This window comes from Pongo pygmaeus, chromosome 6 (assembly GCF_028885625.2).
Source record: "Pongo pygmaeus isolate AG05252 chromosome 6, NHGRI_mPonPyg2-v2.0_pri, whole genome shotgun sequence".
In the NCBI taxonomy this organism is placed as follows: Eukaryota; Metazoa; Chordata; class Mammalia; order Primates; family Hominidae; genus Pongo; species Pongo pygmaeus.
Genome location: NC_072379.2, coordinates 58,914,570 through 58,930,615, shown reverse-complemented (window position 1 = coordinate 58,930,615; position 16,046 = coordinate 58,914,570). Strand labels below are relative to the sequence as shown.

The 16,046-nt window shown below is 35.5% G+C and overlaps 1 protein-coding gene across 25 annotated transcripts in view; it reads left to right on the top strand.

Moving 5' to 3' along the window:
- TAX1BP1 (Tax1 binding protein 1) overlaps positions 1-16,046 on the top strand; it is a 91,625-nt gene that overhangs the window by 56,610 nt on the left and 18,969 nt on the right. For 14 of the 25 annotated variants that reach the window (XM_054495740.2, XM_054495746.2, XM_054495725.2 and 11 more), the window contains exons 12-13: positions 1,361-1,464; positions 5,233-5,358. In XM_054495740.2, coding sequence (XP_054351715.1) covers positions 1,361-1,464; positions 5,233-5,358 — 230 coding nt within the window. Of the gene's footprint in view, positions 1-1,360; positions 1,465-5,232; positions 5,359-8,699; positions 8,772-16,046 lie in introns of all 25 variants that reach the window. The other 11 variants (XM_054495730.2, XM_054495718.2, XM_054495720.2 and 8 more) reach the window with 1 other exon arrangement.

Below are 16,046 nucleotides of genomic sequence, written 5' to 3'. Positions count from 1 at the left end.
GAATTTTTACTTTATGTTCCATTAAATCGATGGAATTTTGAAGCATTTTATTTGTGGATTTTAATTTTTAAATTCTGTAGGGGAAAAAAGTCCCCTATTATTCTCGTATTTTTCTATTTATTCATTTATTTTTGGCTGCTTTGGATCAATGGGGGTACTTCTTCCTTTGTCAATGTACCTGTTGGCTGATGAGTTAAGTTTTTATTAGTTTATTAACTTATAGAACAGAATAGAGAGACATAGTGAAAACATGAATAACATGAAAATTTGGATTAACTAGGTTTTCATCTGTCCTGATTTTTTCACTTTTATGTAAATTTGACAGTAATGACGTTAAATACTAGAGAAAGTATATTTTCTTGTTTAGTGTGTGGAGTAATTGATCTTTTAAGTCTTTTTAAATGTCAACATCTTAGACTATTAAATATTAGGTTTATCCCCTGTAGGACAGAATTGAGCCTTCTGTTTCCATGTATCCTCTGTAGTACCTAAAATGGTGTTATAGGGTATTTACTTAATAAAGACTTAGTGGTAATGAAGGGCTAGAAGAATGATTTAAAATGTGTTCTTGGCGGGGTATGGTGGCATGTGCCTGTACTCCTAGCTACTCTGGAAGCTGTGGCAAGAGGATCACTTGAGCCCAAGAGTTTGAGGCTAGCCTGGGCAACATGTTGAGACCCTGGCTTTCAGAGAGGGGAAAGAGAATTCTCAGAGTATGGTTTTCCTACTTACCCTGTCTATTCAGTTATATAAGGAGAACAATTTTTGTGCTGTTTTGGAACTCTTTTTAGCAAATTTTGTTTTGTTTTGTTTTTGAGACGGAGTCTTACTCTGTCCCCCAGGCTGGAGTGCAGTGGCGCAATCTCAGTTCCCTGCAGCCTCTGCCTCCCGGGTTCAAGCGATTCTCCTGCCTCAGCCTCCTGAGTAGCTGGGAGTACAGGTGTGTGTCACCACGCCTGGCTAATTTTTTGTATTTTTATTAGAGACAGGGTTTCACCGTGTTAGCCAGGATGGTCTCGATCTCCTGCCTCGGCCTCGGCCCGCCTTGGCCTCCCAAAGTGCTGGGATTACAGGCATGAGCCACCGTGCCAGGCCGCTTTTTAGCAAATTTTTAAAAGTCAAAGAATAATCCTTTATTATTGAATGCAAACTTGGTTCTGGCCAAACACACATTTAAAAATTCTCAACTAGAGTTTATATATCCTTCTTTGTGTATCTAGGATATGAATAGATATTTCTGTCCTTCAGCATTCCGTTTATTATATTTTACAATATACTGACCTTTAAGTTATTCTGAACAGGAAGATAATATAAGAGGCAAAATACTTTTTTAACAGTCTTATTTTCTGCCTTTCTACAGCAGAGGCAGATTTTGACATAGTAACAAAGGGGCAAGTCTGTGAAATGACCAAAGAAATTGCTGACAAAACAGAAAAGTATAATAAATGTAAACAACTCTTGCAGGTAAGTTAACTAAACTACCTTGTAAGTGAAAGAGATTTATAAAATGTTAATGACTTAGCTTACCTTTATTGTTTTGATTGATTGGTATCTTTGAGTTTCTTTTCCATCTCCATATACTGTTACTTAGTTTCACTTTGGCTTTTGGGATGATGAGGTGGGCGTTTGTGTACCTGTTCACATAGGCATGTGTGTAGCATCATGAGACCTAAAGTTACTATTTTCTTTTCACCTAATAAAATGTTCTTGTTTGGGTAATGGGCAAATAGTTAATTGAGGTTAGAAATTATTATCTGTCATCGTATAAAGATTCATGAAAAATATTTGAACTTCATAAAAGGGAAGTGCTGTTTTTAAATTTACTATTATAGGCCAAGTGCGGTGGCTCACACCTGTAATCCCAGCACCTTGGGAGGTCGACGAGGGTGGATCGCTTGAGGCCAGGAGTTCGAGACCAGTCTGGCCAACATGGTGAAACCCTGTCTGTACTAAAAATACAAAAATTAGCCAGGCTGTGGTGGAGCATGCCTGTAGTCCCAGCTACAGTCTCCTGAGGCAGGAGAATCACTTGAACCCGGGAGGCGGAGGTTGCAGTGAGCCGAGATTGCACACTGCACTCCAGCCTAGGCAACAAAGCGAGTCTCTAAAAAAAAATAATAAATAAAATAAATTACTATTATAATAGCAAAGATTTTTACATCTTAAAGTGACTAGACTTGCATAGCGGAAAAGGGAATGTTAACCAAATGAATTGTCTCTTACGGTGTTTATTTTGATTATTATTATTTTATTCTATTTTATTTTTTGAGATGGAGTCTCACTCTGTCTCTCAGGCTGGGGTGCAGTGGTGCGATCTCAGCTCACTGCAATCTCCGCCTTCCGGGTTCACGCCATTCTCCTGCCTCAGCCTCCCAAGTAGCTGAGACTACAGGCGCCTGCCGCCACGCCCAGCTAATTTTCTGTATTTTTAGTAGAGATGGGGTTTTACCATGTTAGCCAGGATGGTCTCTATCTCCTGACCTCGTGATCCGCTCGCCTCGGCCTCTCAAAGTGCTGGGATTACAGGTATGAGCCACTGCGCCCGGCCCATTTTGATTATTTTAAACAGCTTCATTCAGACTTTTCTGTTTTGCAGCCTTCTTGGTGTAGTATTCAGTACTGGAATATTTAAAGGAAAAGGGAAAATGCTTCTCATTTATATCAATTTGGCATAGAGAGGAAAAAGTGTTGTTTGTACAAGTGATTTTTGTTTTTTTAAATGTGCTTTTTTGTGTGTGTTTTTGTGTGCATTGTGGAGGGGAGGGGCATTTTTTAGAGCTATAGAATAAAATTTACACATTAGCTTCATGTTACTGTAATTTAATTTACAGTAATTATTTAAAATATTTTTTTACTTATAAATAGCAAAATCTTTTAACCAAAGTTAAAATGAACTTTTTTTTTTTTTTTTTTTTTGCTTGAGAGAATCCTGTGGAAGGGTTGATTAGAACAGTTTTATCTTGAGTTCAGGGTAGTTTTTTTAAGAGTGAACTACATTTTCATTAAAGATGAAACAATTCTGGGTGAATATTTCAAGATTTTTCTATAGAAATAGTATTGAAAGGAAGATAGAATAATGTTCAAGCAAAAACCTTCCTCAGGGTGCTTTTTTTTTTTTTTTTTTTAAACAATCATATTGAGGTATAATTGAAATCCAATGAATTGCACGTACCTAAAGTATACAGTTGAATCAGTTTTGACATACACAGTTGTGAAACTATCACCACAGTGCCATCACTCTCCCAGTTTTTTTGGTACCTGTTTGCAACACATCTCTTTCATTATCCTTATCTCCAGGAAATTATTGGCCTGCTTTCTGTCGCTATCAATTAGCCTACCTTTTAGACAATTTTATAAAATGGAGTCATGTAATATGTACTTTTTTCTACCCACTTTCAGCATGATTATTTGAGATTTATTCATATTATTGCGTATATTTATTCCTTTTTTATTGTATCATTTGTTTATCCATTCACCACTTGATGGGTAGTTGGGGTTGTTTTTCGGCTGGTACAAATAAAGCTGCTTATGAACATTTATTTACAAGTTGTTTATGGACATATGGGTTTTTTTGTTTCTTTTGGGTAAATATCTAGGAGTGAATTGCCTGGGTGATATTGTAGTTGAATAACTGTAAGAAATTACCTCCTGGGTGCAGTGGCTCATGTCTGTAATCCCAGCACTTTGGGAGGCCGAGGTGGGAGCATCATTTGAGGTCAGGAGTTTGTGACCATCCTGGCTAATATGGTGAAACCCCTTCTCTACTAAAAATACAAAAATTAGCTGGGCATGGTGGTGCACTCCTGTAATCGCAGCTACATGGGAGGCTGGGGCAGGAGAATCGCTTGAACCTGGGAGGTGGAGGTTGCAGTGAGCCAAGACTGCACCACTGCACTCCAGCCTGGGTGACAGAGTGAGACTGTGTCTCAAAAAAAAAAAAAAAAAAGAAATTACCAAACTGTTTTGTAAGGTGTTTGTACCATCTTATATAGCCAGCGTAATGGGTATGTACTGATAGCTCATTGTGGTTTTAATGTGCATTTCTGTAATGACTTGATGTTGAGCATCTTTTCTTATGCTTATTTGCTCTTTATCTCTTTTTGTGTGAGTGGTCAAATCTTTTTGGTAGTTTAAACATAGGGTTGTTCACCTTGAGTTGTGTTTTTTTTTCTGTATATGTCTTTTGTCTGATATATGTAAGGTGAATATTTTCTCCAAGTCTGTAGCTTGCCTTTTCATTTCCTTAATGATGTTTTTAGAAAAGCAAAATTTTAATTTTGATAAAGTGCAGTTTATCAGTTCATTTATGTTTTATGCTTTTTACCTTCTAAGGAATGTTTGCCTAATCCAAGGAGATAAAGATTTTCTCCTGTGTTGTCTTCTAGAAGTTTTATAATCAGCTTTTCTATTTAGGTCTGTGAATCATTTTGAGTTAATTTTTGTGTATGATATGGAATGTATGGTATGGATATTCAACTGACCTAGCATTATTTGTTTAAAAGATTTTCCTCTCCACTGAATTGCTCAAAGTATATTTTTAAGTGTTCACATTGAACAAAATGTTCCAAATGGAATTGGCCTAATTACCTTTTCGTCATGATTTGCAACTCCTCCTTTAAGATAATCTGGGTTGTAGAGAAGAGCAATGTATAAGAAGTCAACCTAAAAATTATCTTGGTCAGCAAATCCTAGAGTTTATCATTGCATGGAAACAACAGCATTATAAACATGATTTTATTTCCTCCCTTTGCAAAAGTAATGTATACTTATTGTGAAATGTTGTAGTGTTCCAGAAATGAAGAGTAGAGGTGGCAGAAATTACCTCTATCATTCTGATCCCCTGAGATAAGAACTATTAATATTTTGGTTTATATTTTTGTATACAACACAAACATATAGATATTGTATTATAACTGTGTAAAACAACCTATAAACCAAAATGGATTATATTATATATTCTATTTTAGCAACTTGCTATTTTCAATTAATGTATCTTAACATTTTTTCTTGTCAATTTGTATATCTGCCTTATTTAAAAATATATCTAGTATTTCATTGTGTGGATAGAAAATGATTTATTCAATTGTCTATTAATAGACATTTGATTATTCCAGTTTTTATGCTGTTACACAGTGTTATAATAAACGTTTAGCCCATATCTAAGTACGTTAGTATAGATTTTCACTCTACATGAATTTAAAATCTTTTGGTAATTATACTAATTTCATTTAGGATGAGAAAGCAAAATGCAATAAATATGCTGATGAACTTGCAAAAATGGAGCTGAAATGGAAAGAACAAGTGAAAATTGCTGAAAATGTAAAACTTGAACTAGCTGAAGTACAGGACAATTATAAAGTAAGTTTGGTACTCCTTGTATGTAAACTTAAGGCATAAACTTCTGAAAATTAGTTATGTATAATTTTATTCAATCTAATGTACATTTTAAATATGGATAATTGATAGTTTTTTCTACAAATAAAAATGTACTATATATTTAGTTACATAAATACTGTTCATTAACTTTGAATTGAGAAAATGGATACCATTTGCATTGCTATTGTGGCTTTAATTCTGTGGATTCAGATGGCTATTAAAATTACATCTTTTAATTGTGTTTATTTTTAAAGATGAAAAGTGATCATTATCCTCCTGCTCATTTTGAAACAAACATGAATGCATATGTAAAATTATTTTAGGATGGCTGGGCGTGGTGACCCACTCCTGTAATCCCAGCACTTTGGGAGGCCAATCTGGGAGGATTGCTTGAGTCCAGGAGTTTGAGATCAGCCTGGGCAACATAGGGAGATACCCACCCCCGCACCGGTCTCTAAAAAATAAAAATTAATAAATAAAAATAATTATTTTAGGGCCTTGACTTTTTTTGGAGTACAATAATATGTCATCAGTAATTTTAAAAATTTGGCTAGAGTTTTAACATTTATCACTAAAGTATGTGACTGTGATCCTAAATGAAATACTGTAAAAGCAAGTGATGTAATCTTAACTAATGAAAATTATTTTTGCCAATATAATCTTAGGCAACAGACAAGCCCAGATGATAAATGATACTGTAAGAATGTTAGAGAAGGTCAGGTGCAATGGCTCACGCCAGTAATCCCAGCACTTTGGGAGGCCGAGGCAGGCGGATCACGAGGTCAGGAGTTTGAGACCAGCCTGGCCAACGTAGTGAAACCCTGTCTCTACTAAAAATACAAAAAATTAGCCAGGCTTGGTGGTGGGCACCTGTAATCCCAGCTACTCAGGAGGCCGAGGCAGGAGAATCGCTTGAACCCTAGAGGCGGAGGTTGCAGTGAGCCAAGATCATGCCATTGCACTCCAGCCCGGGTGCCAGTGTGAGACTCCGTCTCAAAAAAAAAAAAAAAAGAATGTTAGAGAAAAAAAAAAAAACAGGCTGTCAAACTACTTAATAAGTAGAAATATGTATTTCTTCTAAGGAGTAAAGTATAATTTAGTATATTTTAAGGAATGTATGTAGATATGATTTACATCTTTTTTTTTTACTGAAGACCAGGAATTCTAAATGGTTTAAATATCATAGCTAATTGTACCTATGATCTAATTTTGAAGTTAGAATTATTTTAGTTTTCCCTTGTAGAGGCTGGAGATGTAGCATATTACAGGTAAGATACATTAGCTTATTATTTCTGTGATCCTTGTGGATATTCTTTTCAATAACTGGCACCTTCCTTAATTATTTATTAAGTGTGAATCATGAATTCATATGAAAAGAATTTTTTGCATATTGACTAGGGAAATGGTTTAGTAAATGTCTATTGAAGCCTATTTTACATGAAGTACTATGTTAGATATTATGTGGGTGATCACATAAGGCACAGTGCTATGCTTAAGGAGTTTATAATCTAGTAGAGTGCTAGAAGTGTAATGGTAGTATGCACAAAATTTTCACACCACCCTAGGTAATAATCATCTATAAGCCATGGGAAGCTAAACAGGTAATTTTATTTCATTAATGTTAAAAGTAAGCATTGAGATCAAACAACATATCTAAAATTACGTAGCTGGTAAATGTTTTTGGCTTTTTATTTAGTTCCTTGTGCCCTATTTTGTACTGTTTTGACACAGACTAACACTGACCAGACAAGGCAAAATGTGATAAAGCTCCACATGAATGATAAGTTTAATTGCCTTAGAGTTGTTTCCAATCAAATATTTAGGGGGAAGACATTATGGAGTAACTAGACCTTTGAAAGAACAAACTGGAGGGGAGGAGAAGCAGAGCTAGGGAAAGGAAGCAGCAGCGTTCTAAGTAGATGGAAGAGCATTAAGATACATTTGGAGTTCAGAAGTGGAGCGCGTTGTCTGCGAACTGTGAGCAGTCTTGATCATTAGGACTTGAGTATCTGTAACGGAGTAGCTTAGGCTTGAGTAATAGCTTGAAGCCAGGTTTTAGAAGGCCTAAAATGGAATTTCGGTTCTAGTTCTGTTAAGAATGTTCTAGGAGAAAAGAGACCCAATCACAGCGAGTCTTTTTGAAAATAATTTGGCAGCATTGAAGAGGATTTAGAGGTGGGAAGGGTTTGAAGGTGAGGAAATCAGGTAGGAATATTCTTACAATGAATTGAGAAAGACCACCTCCTTTTGGGTACCTTCCCTGATCACCTGCCATTGAATGGGTTACGTGTCTACAAGAGAAAGCTGTGAAAGACATCTTTTAGGGAAGAGCCATTGAAGAATGATTTTATTTGTATTTGTATCCATTAATGCTTAAACTGTAATAGGTGACCAGTGGGTGATTGCTGAATGAATGAATGATTTAGAGACTGAAAGTGTTGGGGAGTGGAGAAAGAGGAAAAGGAAAAAGTATTCCAATATAGTTTCTAAGCTTTAGTCACAGTGTAGTCTGAGATTGAATTCTGTTAACAGAAGTACGAAAGTAGGCTTGGGACATTAACCATCAATTTAAAAGGCAGATTTGGAACTTGGGAAAGAGAAAGTGGTACATGAGTTAATATTTGTGATTTATTCCCAGGGGGGTGATATTTGAAGGTATGGAAGAAAGTGAGTTTTCAGAGAGAATATTGAGAGAAGAGGCCAAAGAAGAAACTTGGAGAATACTCATATTTGGATTGGGAAGAAAAAACACACAAAAAAGGGCATGGGATGATGAGGATTTCTATGAACTTCATATATGGAATGATTTTCAGAATATAGTAGTGCTGAGAAAAAGCATACACAGATTGAGCATTCCCTGATAAAAAATCCAAAATCTGAAATGTTCCAAACTGAAACTTTTTAAGCACTCACATGATGCCACAAGTAGACAATTCCATATCTGCCACGTTATTTTTTCACTGTTACTAACGGTACATAATAGTTTTTGCTATTAAGTACTTATGTGTGAATTATGTGTGAATAAGTGTAAGAAAATGACTGCTATCAGTAGCCTGAGGACCTCACTTGTAACTGGCCTCTAAAGTGGGAGCAATTTATTGCAAATTCATGCAATTTCATATAACCAAAGGAATAGTTTTAAGAATAAGGCAAGTTGGTGAATAAGTGACAAGTAATTCAGAGAAGTCAAAGAATTAGCTGAGGAAAATATGTGGATTTAGTAATAGGAATTATTTTCATAAGACAGTATAAACCAGATCTCAAAGTTGCAAGGAGGGAGTAGGTAAATGAAAAAAAATAATGAAATTTCTTTCTTTATTCAGCTTCAATTGGCAGAGAAAGACAAAGAAATAAGTGGTCTGATTTCACATTTGGAAAACCTCTCCAGGGAGAAGGTATTGAGCAATGTAGTTAAAAAAATGTGTATCACATGAAACTGAATAATAATAGAGCTTTATGAAGAGACACATTTTGAAGTTCATGTGACAGTACAATGTACAAATTTAGGAAAACGGTGAAATTTCTAAAAATTACATGAAATGTTTATCTGGTTTTCTTTTGTAATAGGAAACATTTTTGAAGTTGTTTAATGACTTACAGTAAAACCTCACATTCACATAGAACAATACATTTGTAATGTAAAAGATACTACAGTGCAGCATTTCTGAAAGTGTGGTCTGTGGTCCTTTTGGTGGTTCCCAATCCCCTTTCAGGGGCCTGCAAAGAAACAATTTTCATAATAATACTACAACATTATTTGATTTTCTCCCCACTGTTAACATTCACACTGTGTGAAAGCAGTGTGGAAAACTGCTTGTGTATTATTATGAATTAAGGCAGTGGCACCAAACTGTGTTAGTAGTTATTGTATTCATCACCACCAAGTGCTCACAGTAGAGAAAAAAGAAAGCCAGTTGCACTGAAGATGTTAAAACAATAAAATATATTAATTTTATTGACGCTTGACCCTTGGGTACATGTCTTTTTAGTATTCTGTGTGATTAAACGGAAAGTACCCCTAAAGTTCTTTTGTTGCCTAATGAAGTATGATGGTTAATAAAGGTAAAGCGCTTGTTTGTTTGAGTTGTGAGTTGAACTAGTCTCTTTTTTCATGGAAACCATTTTTACTTTAAAGAACAATTTCTGTATTCAGACTTGGGTATTTGACAGATATTTTCTCAAAGTGAAATGAAATGAGCCTGTTATTTCAAGGAAAAACAATTGATAGTATTTTTTTTGCCATTGATAATATTTGAGCTTTCAAGCAAAAACTAGAATTTTGAAAAACTTGTTATCTTCCAGTGTGAGCTTGATGCTTTCCAATGTTTACAAACTTTTCTAATGAGATGGGTGTAATATTTAGACTGTATTTTTTTTATTGTGTAGCAAAATTTGTCAGCATTTAGAAGATCCACATAACTCAGTGAACCAGTAGTTTTCCAAATGACCAGTGATGTTACAAAACCATGCATCATAAAAGAGCCATTCTAAGTGCAAGTTAGAGCTCAAGGTTGTATAAGGTTACTGTGATAGTTGTGAAATTCTGATTTTTCAACTCATCACTTTTTCCACATTTGTCCTTTGGCATTCTACTATAAGGAAGAACCTTTCTTTGTCCTTGTTTATGTATGTCTGTGTGGTATTGTTCCAGCAAGATTTTCTGATGCCAAAACTGGTATTCTACAATTCAGTTCAATTCTGATACTAACTACCATAAGTTAGCATAGACCCCTCAGGTTTAGGCTCAGTCCCACAGGACTGCTCCCACTTTAGAGGCCAGTTACAAGTGAGGTCCTCAGGCTACTGATAGCAGTCATTTTCTTACACTTACTCACACATAATTCACACATAAGTACTTAATAGCAAAAACTATTATGTACCATTAATAACAGTGAAAAAATAACATGGCAGATATGGAATTGTCTACTTGTGGCATCATGTGAGTGCTTAAAAAGTTTCAGTTTGGAACATTTCAGATTTTGGATTTTTTATCAGGGAATGCTCAACCTGTGTATGCTTTTTCTCAGCACTACTATATTCTGAAAATCATTCCATATATGAAGTTCATAGAAATCCTCCATCTTTTTTTAAACAGCTGTGTAGTACTCCATTATACATACCATAATTTATTCAACCAACTTCCTGTATTTGGCCATTTAGGTAGTTGCTAATATTTTACAAATAATACTGCAATGAATGATTCTATGTACATGTAGTTTTCTGGTGTTGGGGTGGTACCTTCAAGGTAAATTCCTAGAAGTGTGATTGCTGCTTTGAAGGGTAAATGCATGTGTAGTTTTGTTAGAGATTGCCAGATGCCCTTTCATAGAGTTTGTATTATTTTTCGTTTCCACCAGCAATGTATGAGAAGTGGACCTGTTTCCCATATAAATTGTAATCAGGCTTTCTAATTTTTGCATATGGGATAGATTAGGAATAGTATCTTAGTGTAGTTTTAATTTGCATCTTTATTATGAGCGAGGTTAAACATCTTATCTTTTTTGTGAGTTCTTTGGCTCATTATTCTCTGATTTTTGGTTTGTTTTACTTATCTTGTTATATATATATTTTTTCCCTGTTAGAGATATTAGCCCTTTATTTGTGATACATATGTGGTAAGGATTTTCTCTCAGTTTATTTGACTTTTGACTATGCTCACTATGCTTACTTTTACCATGTAAATGTTCTTTATTTTTGTGTAGTCTAAAGTGTGGTACTGCCTTGACCAGCAGTGTCAGCACCATCTGGAAACTAGAAATGCATATTCTTTGCCGGGTGCTGTGGCTTACGCCTGTAATCCTAGCACTTTGGGAGGCTGAGGCTTGTGGATCACCTGAGGTCAGGAACTCGAGACCAGCCTGGCCAACATGGTGAAACCACGTCTCTATTAAAAATGCAAAAATTAGCCAGGCATGGTGGCTCATGCCATGAGCCCAGCTACTTGGGAGGCTGAGGTGAGAGAATTGCTTGAACCTGGGAGGCAGAGGCTGCAGTGAGCCGAGATTGTGCCCCTGCACTCCAGCCTGGGCAACAGAGTGAGACTCTGTATCAACAACAACAACAACAACAACAAAATGCATATTCTTGGGCCCTGTTCTGGTCCTGCTGAATCAGCAGCTCTGGAGGTGATGCCCCAAAATATGTGTTTGACAAAAACCCTCCGAGTGTTTCTGATTTATGCTCAGCTTTGAAAACTACTGATGTGTTGCATTTGAATTTGTAGTTTTCCACAGAAAGCATTCCCTACACCCAGGTTATAGAGGAGTTCACTTGTATTTTGTTCTAATACTGATAGAGTTTCAGTTTTTTTTTTTTTTTTTTTGAGGTGGTGTCTTGCTCTGTTGCCCAGGCGACAGTGCAGTGGCGTGAACTCGACTCACTACAACCTCTGCCTCTCAGGTTCAAGCAATTCTCTTGCTTCAGCCTCCTGAGTAGCTGGGATTACAGGCTCCCGCCACCACGCCTGGCTAATTTGTATATTTTTAGTAGAGACAGCATTTCGCCATGTTGGCCAGGCTGGTCTCAAACTCCTGACCTCAGGTGATCCACGCGCCTCAGCCTCCCAAAGTGCTGGGATTACAAGTGTGAGCCACCATCAGTTTTTTTTTTTAACATTAAAATTTCTTATCCATTTAGAATTATTCTTGGATATCACAGAAGGAATGCATCTAAGTTTATCTCCTTCTAAATTGCTGTCTAGTTATCTCAATCCATTCATCAAAATGCCAGTTTTGTGTCAGTGATTTGAGATACTACATTTATTGTATAATAGATTTCCGTATGCAGTTGGGTCTCTTTCTGTACTTTGAATACTGTTCCATTGATCTGTCTACTCATATGGTAGTACCATGGTGTTTTAATTGTAAGAACTTTGTAGTCTATTTTAATAGTTGGTTGGGTTAGTCCTTTCTCATAACTCTTTGTTTTCAGTGTTTTTCTAGCTTTTCTCTTGAAGGGTTAGTTTTCCATAGCAATTTTAGTACCAACTTTTCTAGCTCTAGAAATGATTGTTGGTGTTTTTATTGATATTGCATTAAGTATATACATTAACTTAGGGATAACTAACATCTTGGTGATATTTCTACCTTTTAATAAAGAACAGGCAATATGGGATGTTTTGTTCAAATCTGTTTTGTGTCTTTCAGGAATTTTAAATAATTTTCTTCTTTTTAAAGAAGAAATAACTTTTTAAAAAACTTCTAATAACTTTTAAATAATTTTAAATAATTTTCTTCTTTTTAAAGAAGAAATAACTTTTTAAAAAACTTCTAAATAACTTTTAAAAAACTTCTTTTTAAAGTTTATTCCTAAGTATTTTTGTTTTTCCTCTTGAAAATGGGATTTTCTCTTTCATTGTATGTTGTAACTGGTTATTGTTTTTGAATATGGGGCTCTTGAACTTTTTGTAGTTTTAAATTTTTATGTAATTTCAAACTCAAGTTGAAAAAATAGTATAGTGAACTCTCATTTATATTCTTTCCCCACCATTTGACAGTAACTGGAGGTGAAGACATAACAGTCCCTGCATATTGTATCCTCAGTACAAGGATGTTCTTTCAGCCATGTTAAAGTTAACAGATTTAGGAAGTTTAACACTGACACAGTATTATCATCTAACCTACAATACATATTGAAATTGTATCCTTAGTACTTTGTTTATTGTTTATAGTCTTTTCCTCCCAGATCTAGGATCCAATCCATGATCATACATTGCATTTAGTTGTCATGTGTTTAGTTTCCCTTTATCTGGAACAACTTTATAGCCTTTCTTAACCTTGACATTTTTGAAAAATATGGGCCAGTTATTTAATATAATACTAATTTTGGTTTAATATTTCGTCATGATGAAACTTAGGTTATGAATTTTGCCAGGAATACTACAGAATTTAAATATCCTTCTCAGTACTGGTGAGCTTTCATTATTTGGTTAAGGTATTGTCCACCAGGTTTTACTGATGTAAAATTAATATTTTTCCTTTGTAATTAATAAGTAATTTGTAGGGAGATACTTTGAGACCATGTAAATATCTTGTTCTTTATCAAACTTTCACCTGGTATTTTAGTATCTATTAATGATCTTCTAACTCCATAATTCCTTCTGTATTGATGATAATTTTTCTGTAAGAGCTATCTTTTCCTTCTCCCCAATTTGTTTATTTATTCATTGATTTTTATCATTGTAGACTCATGGATTCCTGTTTTAGTCAGTGAATTACAGTCTATTTTTATAATCATTTTGATACTCAGATTGTATCAGATTTAACTAATAAGAGCCCCTGCAAACTAGCTCTTGTGGCTTAATATGTCTTTCATTATTCTTTGAGCACTTATTACTTTCTGGTGCAGAATGATGTTCCAGGCTCATCTTGTTATTTTCCTGCCCCAGCCTGGAATCAGTCTTTTCTCCAGGGAGCCCTGTTCCATTTATTGGTGAATGTAGTTTAGAAACCAAGATCTGGGCTGTAGGTGTACCCTCATTGATTCAAAGTCCTTGGCAGACAGAGCTAGAAAATATGTTTCTCCCCCTCTCTTTCCCTCTCTGTATATTAAAAAAATAGCAACACACAAAAAAACCCATGAGTAAATACTTATACCTCCAATTGTAGTCCAAAACTACCGCATAAATTCTACCTTCAATTGTAGTCTAAAACTACAGCATGAATTCTAGTCTTCTCTCTTTCCATCATATAACTTCCTTTTCTAATTAGACTAGGAACCTGGTCTGAGTTTCCTTGATATATTTACTCAAGTGTTGAATACACAGAAAATAATTTCAGAATTGCTAACCCGTAGCACTGTGAAAAGCACATCTAACTAGAGTTCAACATTTGTTTCATTTTTTGGTGGGTGGGGTGGAGGGTGTAAAATTTGCATATTTAGTTGTCCTATGGTGTACTCTCCATGCTCCCTTTACTCTCAGAACATCCCCGTGATGGCAGAGAAGAGGAATATGTTATTTCTCCTATTTACCAGTTGGAGTATCAGAAACATCCTTAACTTGTCAAATAATTTGTAAAACCGGGGTCACTGTGAGCCATTTTGGGTACCAAAGAAAAAAAGTATTTAGGCACCCTGGCAAAGGCAACCAGCTAAACAGACTTGTTCCTGGGAGCTGGAACAGTAAGAGATGACTACTTCTGACAAAGTCTCTTTCTTAAATTGTGGTGGCTATTTTAGGAAAATTATGAGTCAGCAGTTAATATTGTTTTGCTCAGTTAAGATAGCTACACTCATGTTATCCATGCCTTTTTAAGTAGGGAGAGGTCCCCCAGGAATTCTTGACCATTTTTATCTCTAGAACCCTTTGATATTTTGACAAAGTCTATTTTCAGAAAATGATTTAAAATGAATAGAGCAAAATGTGTAGAATCACAAAGGAAACACATTATTGTAGTTATCAAAATATTAAGACAAATTTGTGATATATATTATGATATATATGATAGTAGAGTATGTGCTTATTCTTTTAAATGTTAAATAAGATTTAATAGCATGTCTAATAATGACTATAATTTTGAAGTGGTGATCAATAGAAAGGCTATTTTGAGATGGCTACAACAAATGTAATTCAAAACAAATGTAAGATTTAGCAGCATGTCTGATAATGACCGTAATTTTGAAGTGGTGATGAATATAAAGGCTATTTTGAGATGGCTACAACAAATGTAATATGAAACAAATCTGTTTGATTTCTGTAGGTGGCCAAGTTACAGGTACTACAACCATTATTGTGTTTTTTGGCCTACATTCCTAATGGAAGAAAATCCTAAATTTTAGTTAGAAGTTAGTGAATAGATACAATTTTTTTGCCCATGTAAGTTCATGGACCTCCTGAAATCTAAACATGGACCCTTTGAGGAGCTTTGTGAATGCAAGTTTAAGAACCTTCTCTAAGTCCAGTTATTATGTTTTGGAGGGGAGGGTTCAGTCTTCTGATTTGCTAAAGAACCTAACCTTAACTATCTTGTCCATGTGCATGCATTCTCTTTCCCCCATGACGAATCAAAGCTGCTTGTCACCAATCCTATTCTTACCCTGAATCCTATTTGCAAATGATTTATTGTATCTTTGATGGTAGAGTAGGCATATTAGATTAAACTCCCTGTTAGGTTGGAACTCTCTATAAAGTTGCTTGACTGTACCAATGCAGCATAAATCTTTTCATGAAACCCTTGACTCTATTTCAGTAGTATATTATTTGCTTACAGAAGAATTTAAACTCTACTTTAATTTGCATAAACTTTTGAATAAGTATTTTATTATCTCTAACTCTTTTGTGCCTTTTTTTTTTTTTTTTTTTGGAGACGGAGAATCTTGCTCTGTCACCCAGGCTGGAGTGCAGTGGCGCGATCTTGGCTCACTGCAACCTCTGCCTCCCGGGTTCAAGCAATTCTCCTGCCACAGCCTCCTGGGTAGCTGGGACTACAGGTGTGTGCCACCACGCCTGGCTAATTTTTTGTATTTTTAGTAGAGACAAGGTTTCACTGTGTTAGCCAGGATGGTCTTGATCTCCTGACCTCATGATCCGCCTGCCTCAGCCTCCCGAAGTGCTGGGATTACAGGCATGAGCCACCACACACAGCCCTTTTTTTTTTCTTTCTTTTGAATCGTGTTTGAAATATTTATTGGATTTAACCTTTCTTTTTTTTCTGTAGTCACATACCAGTCTT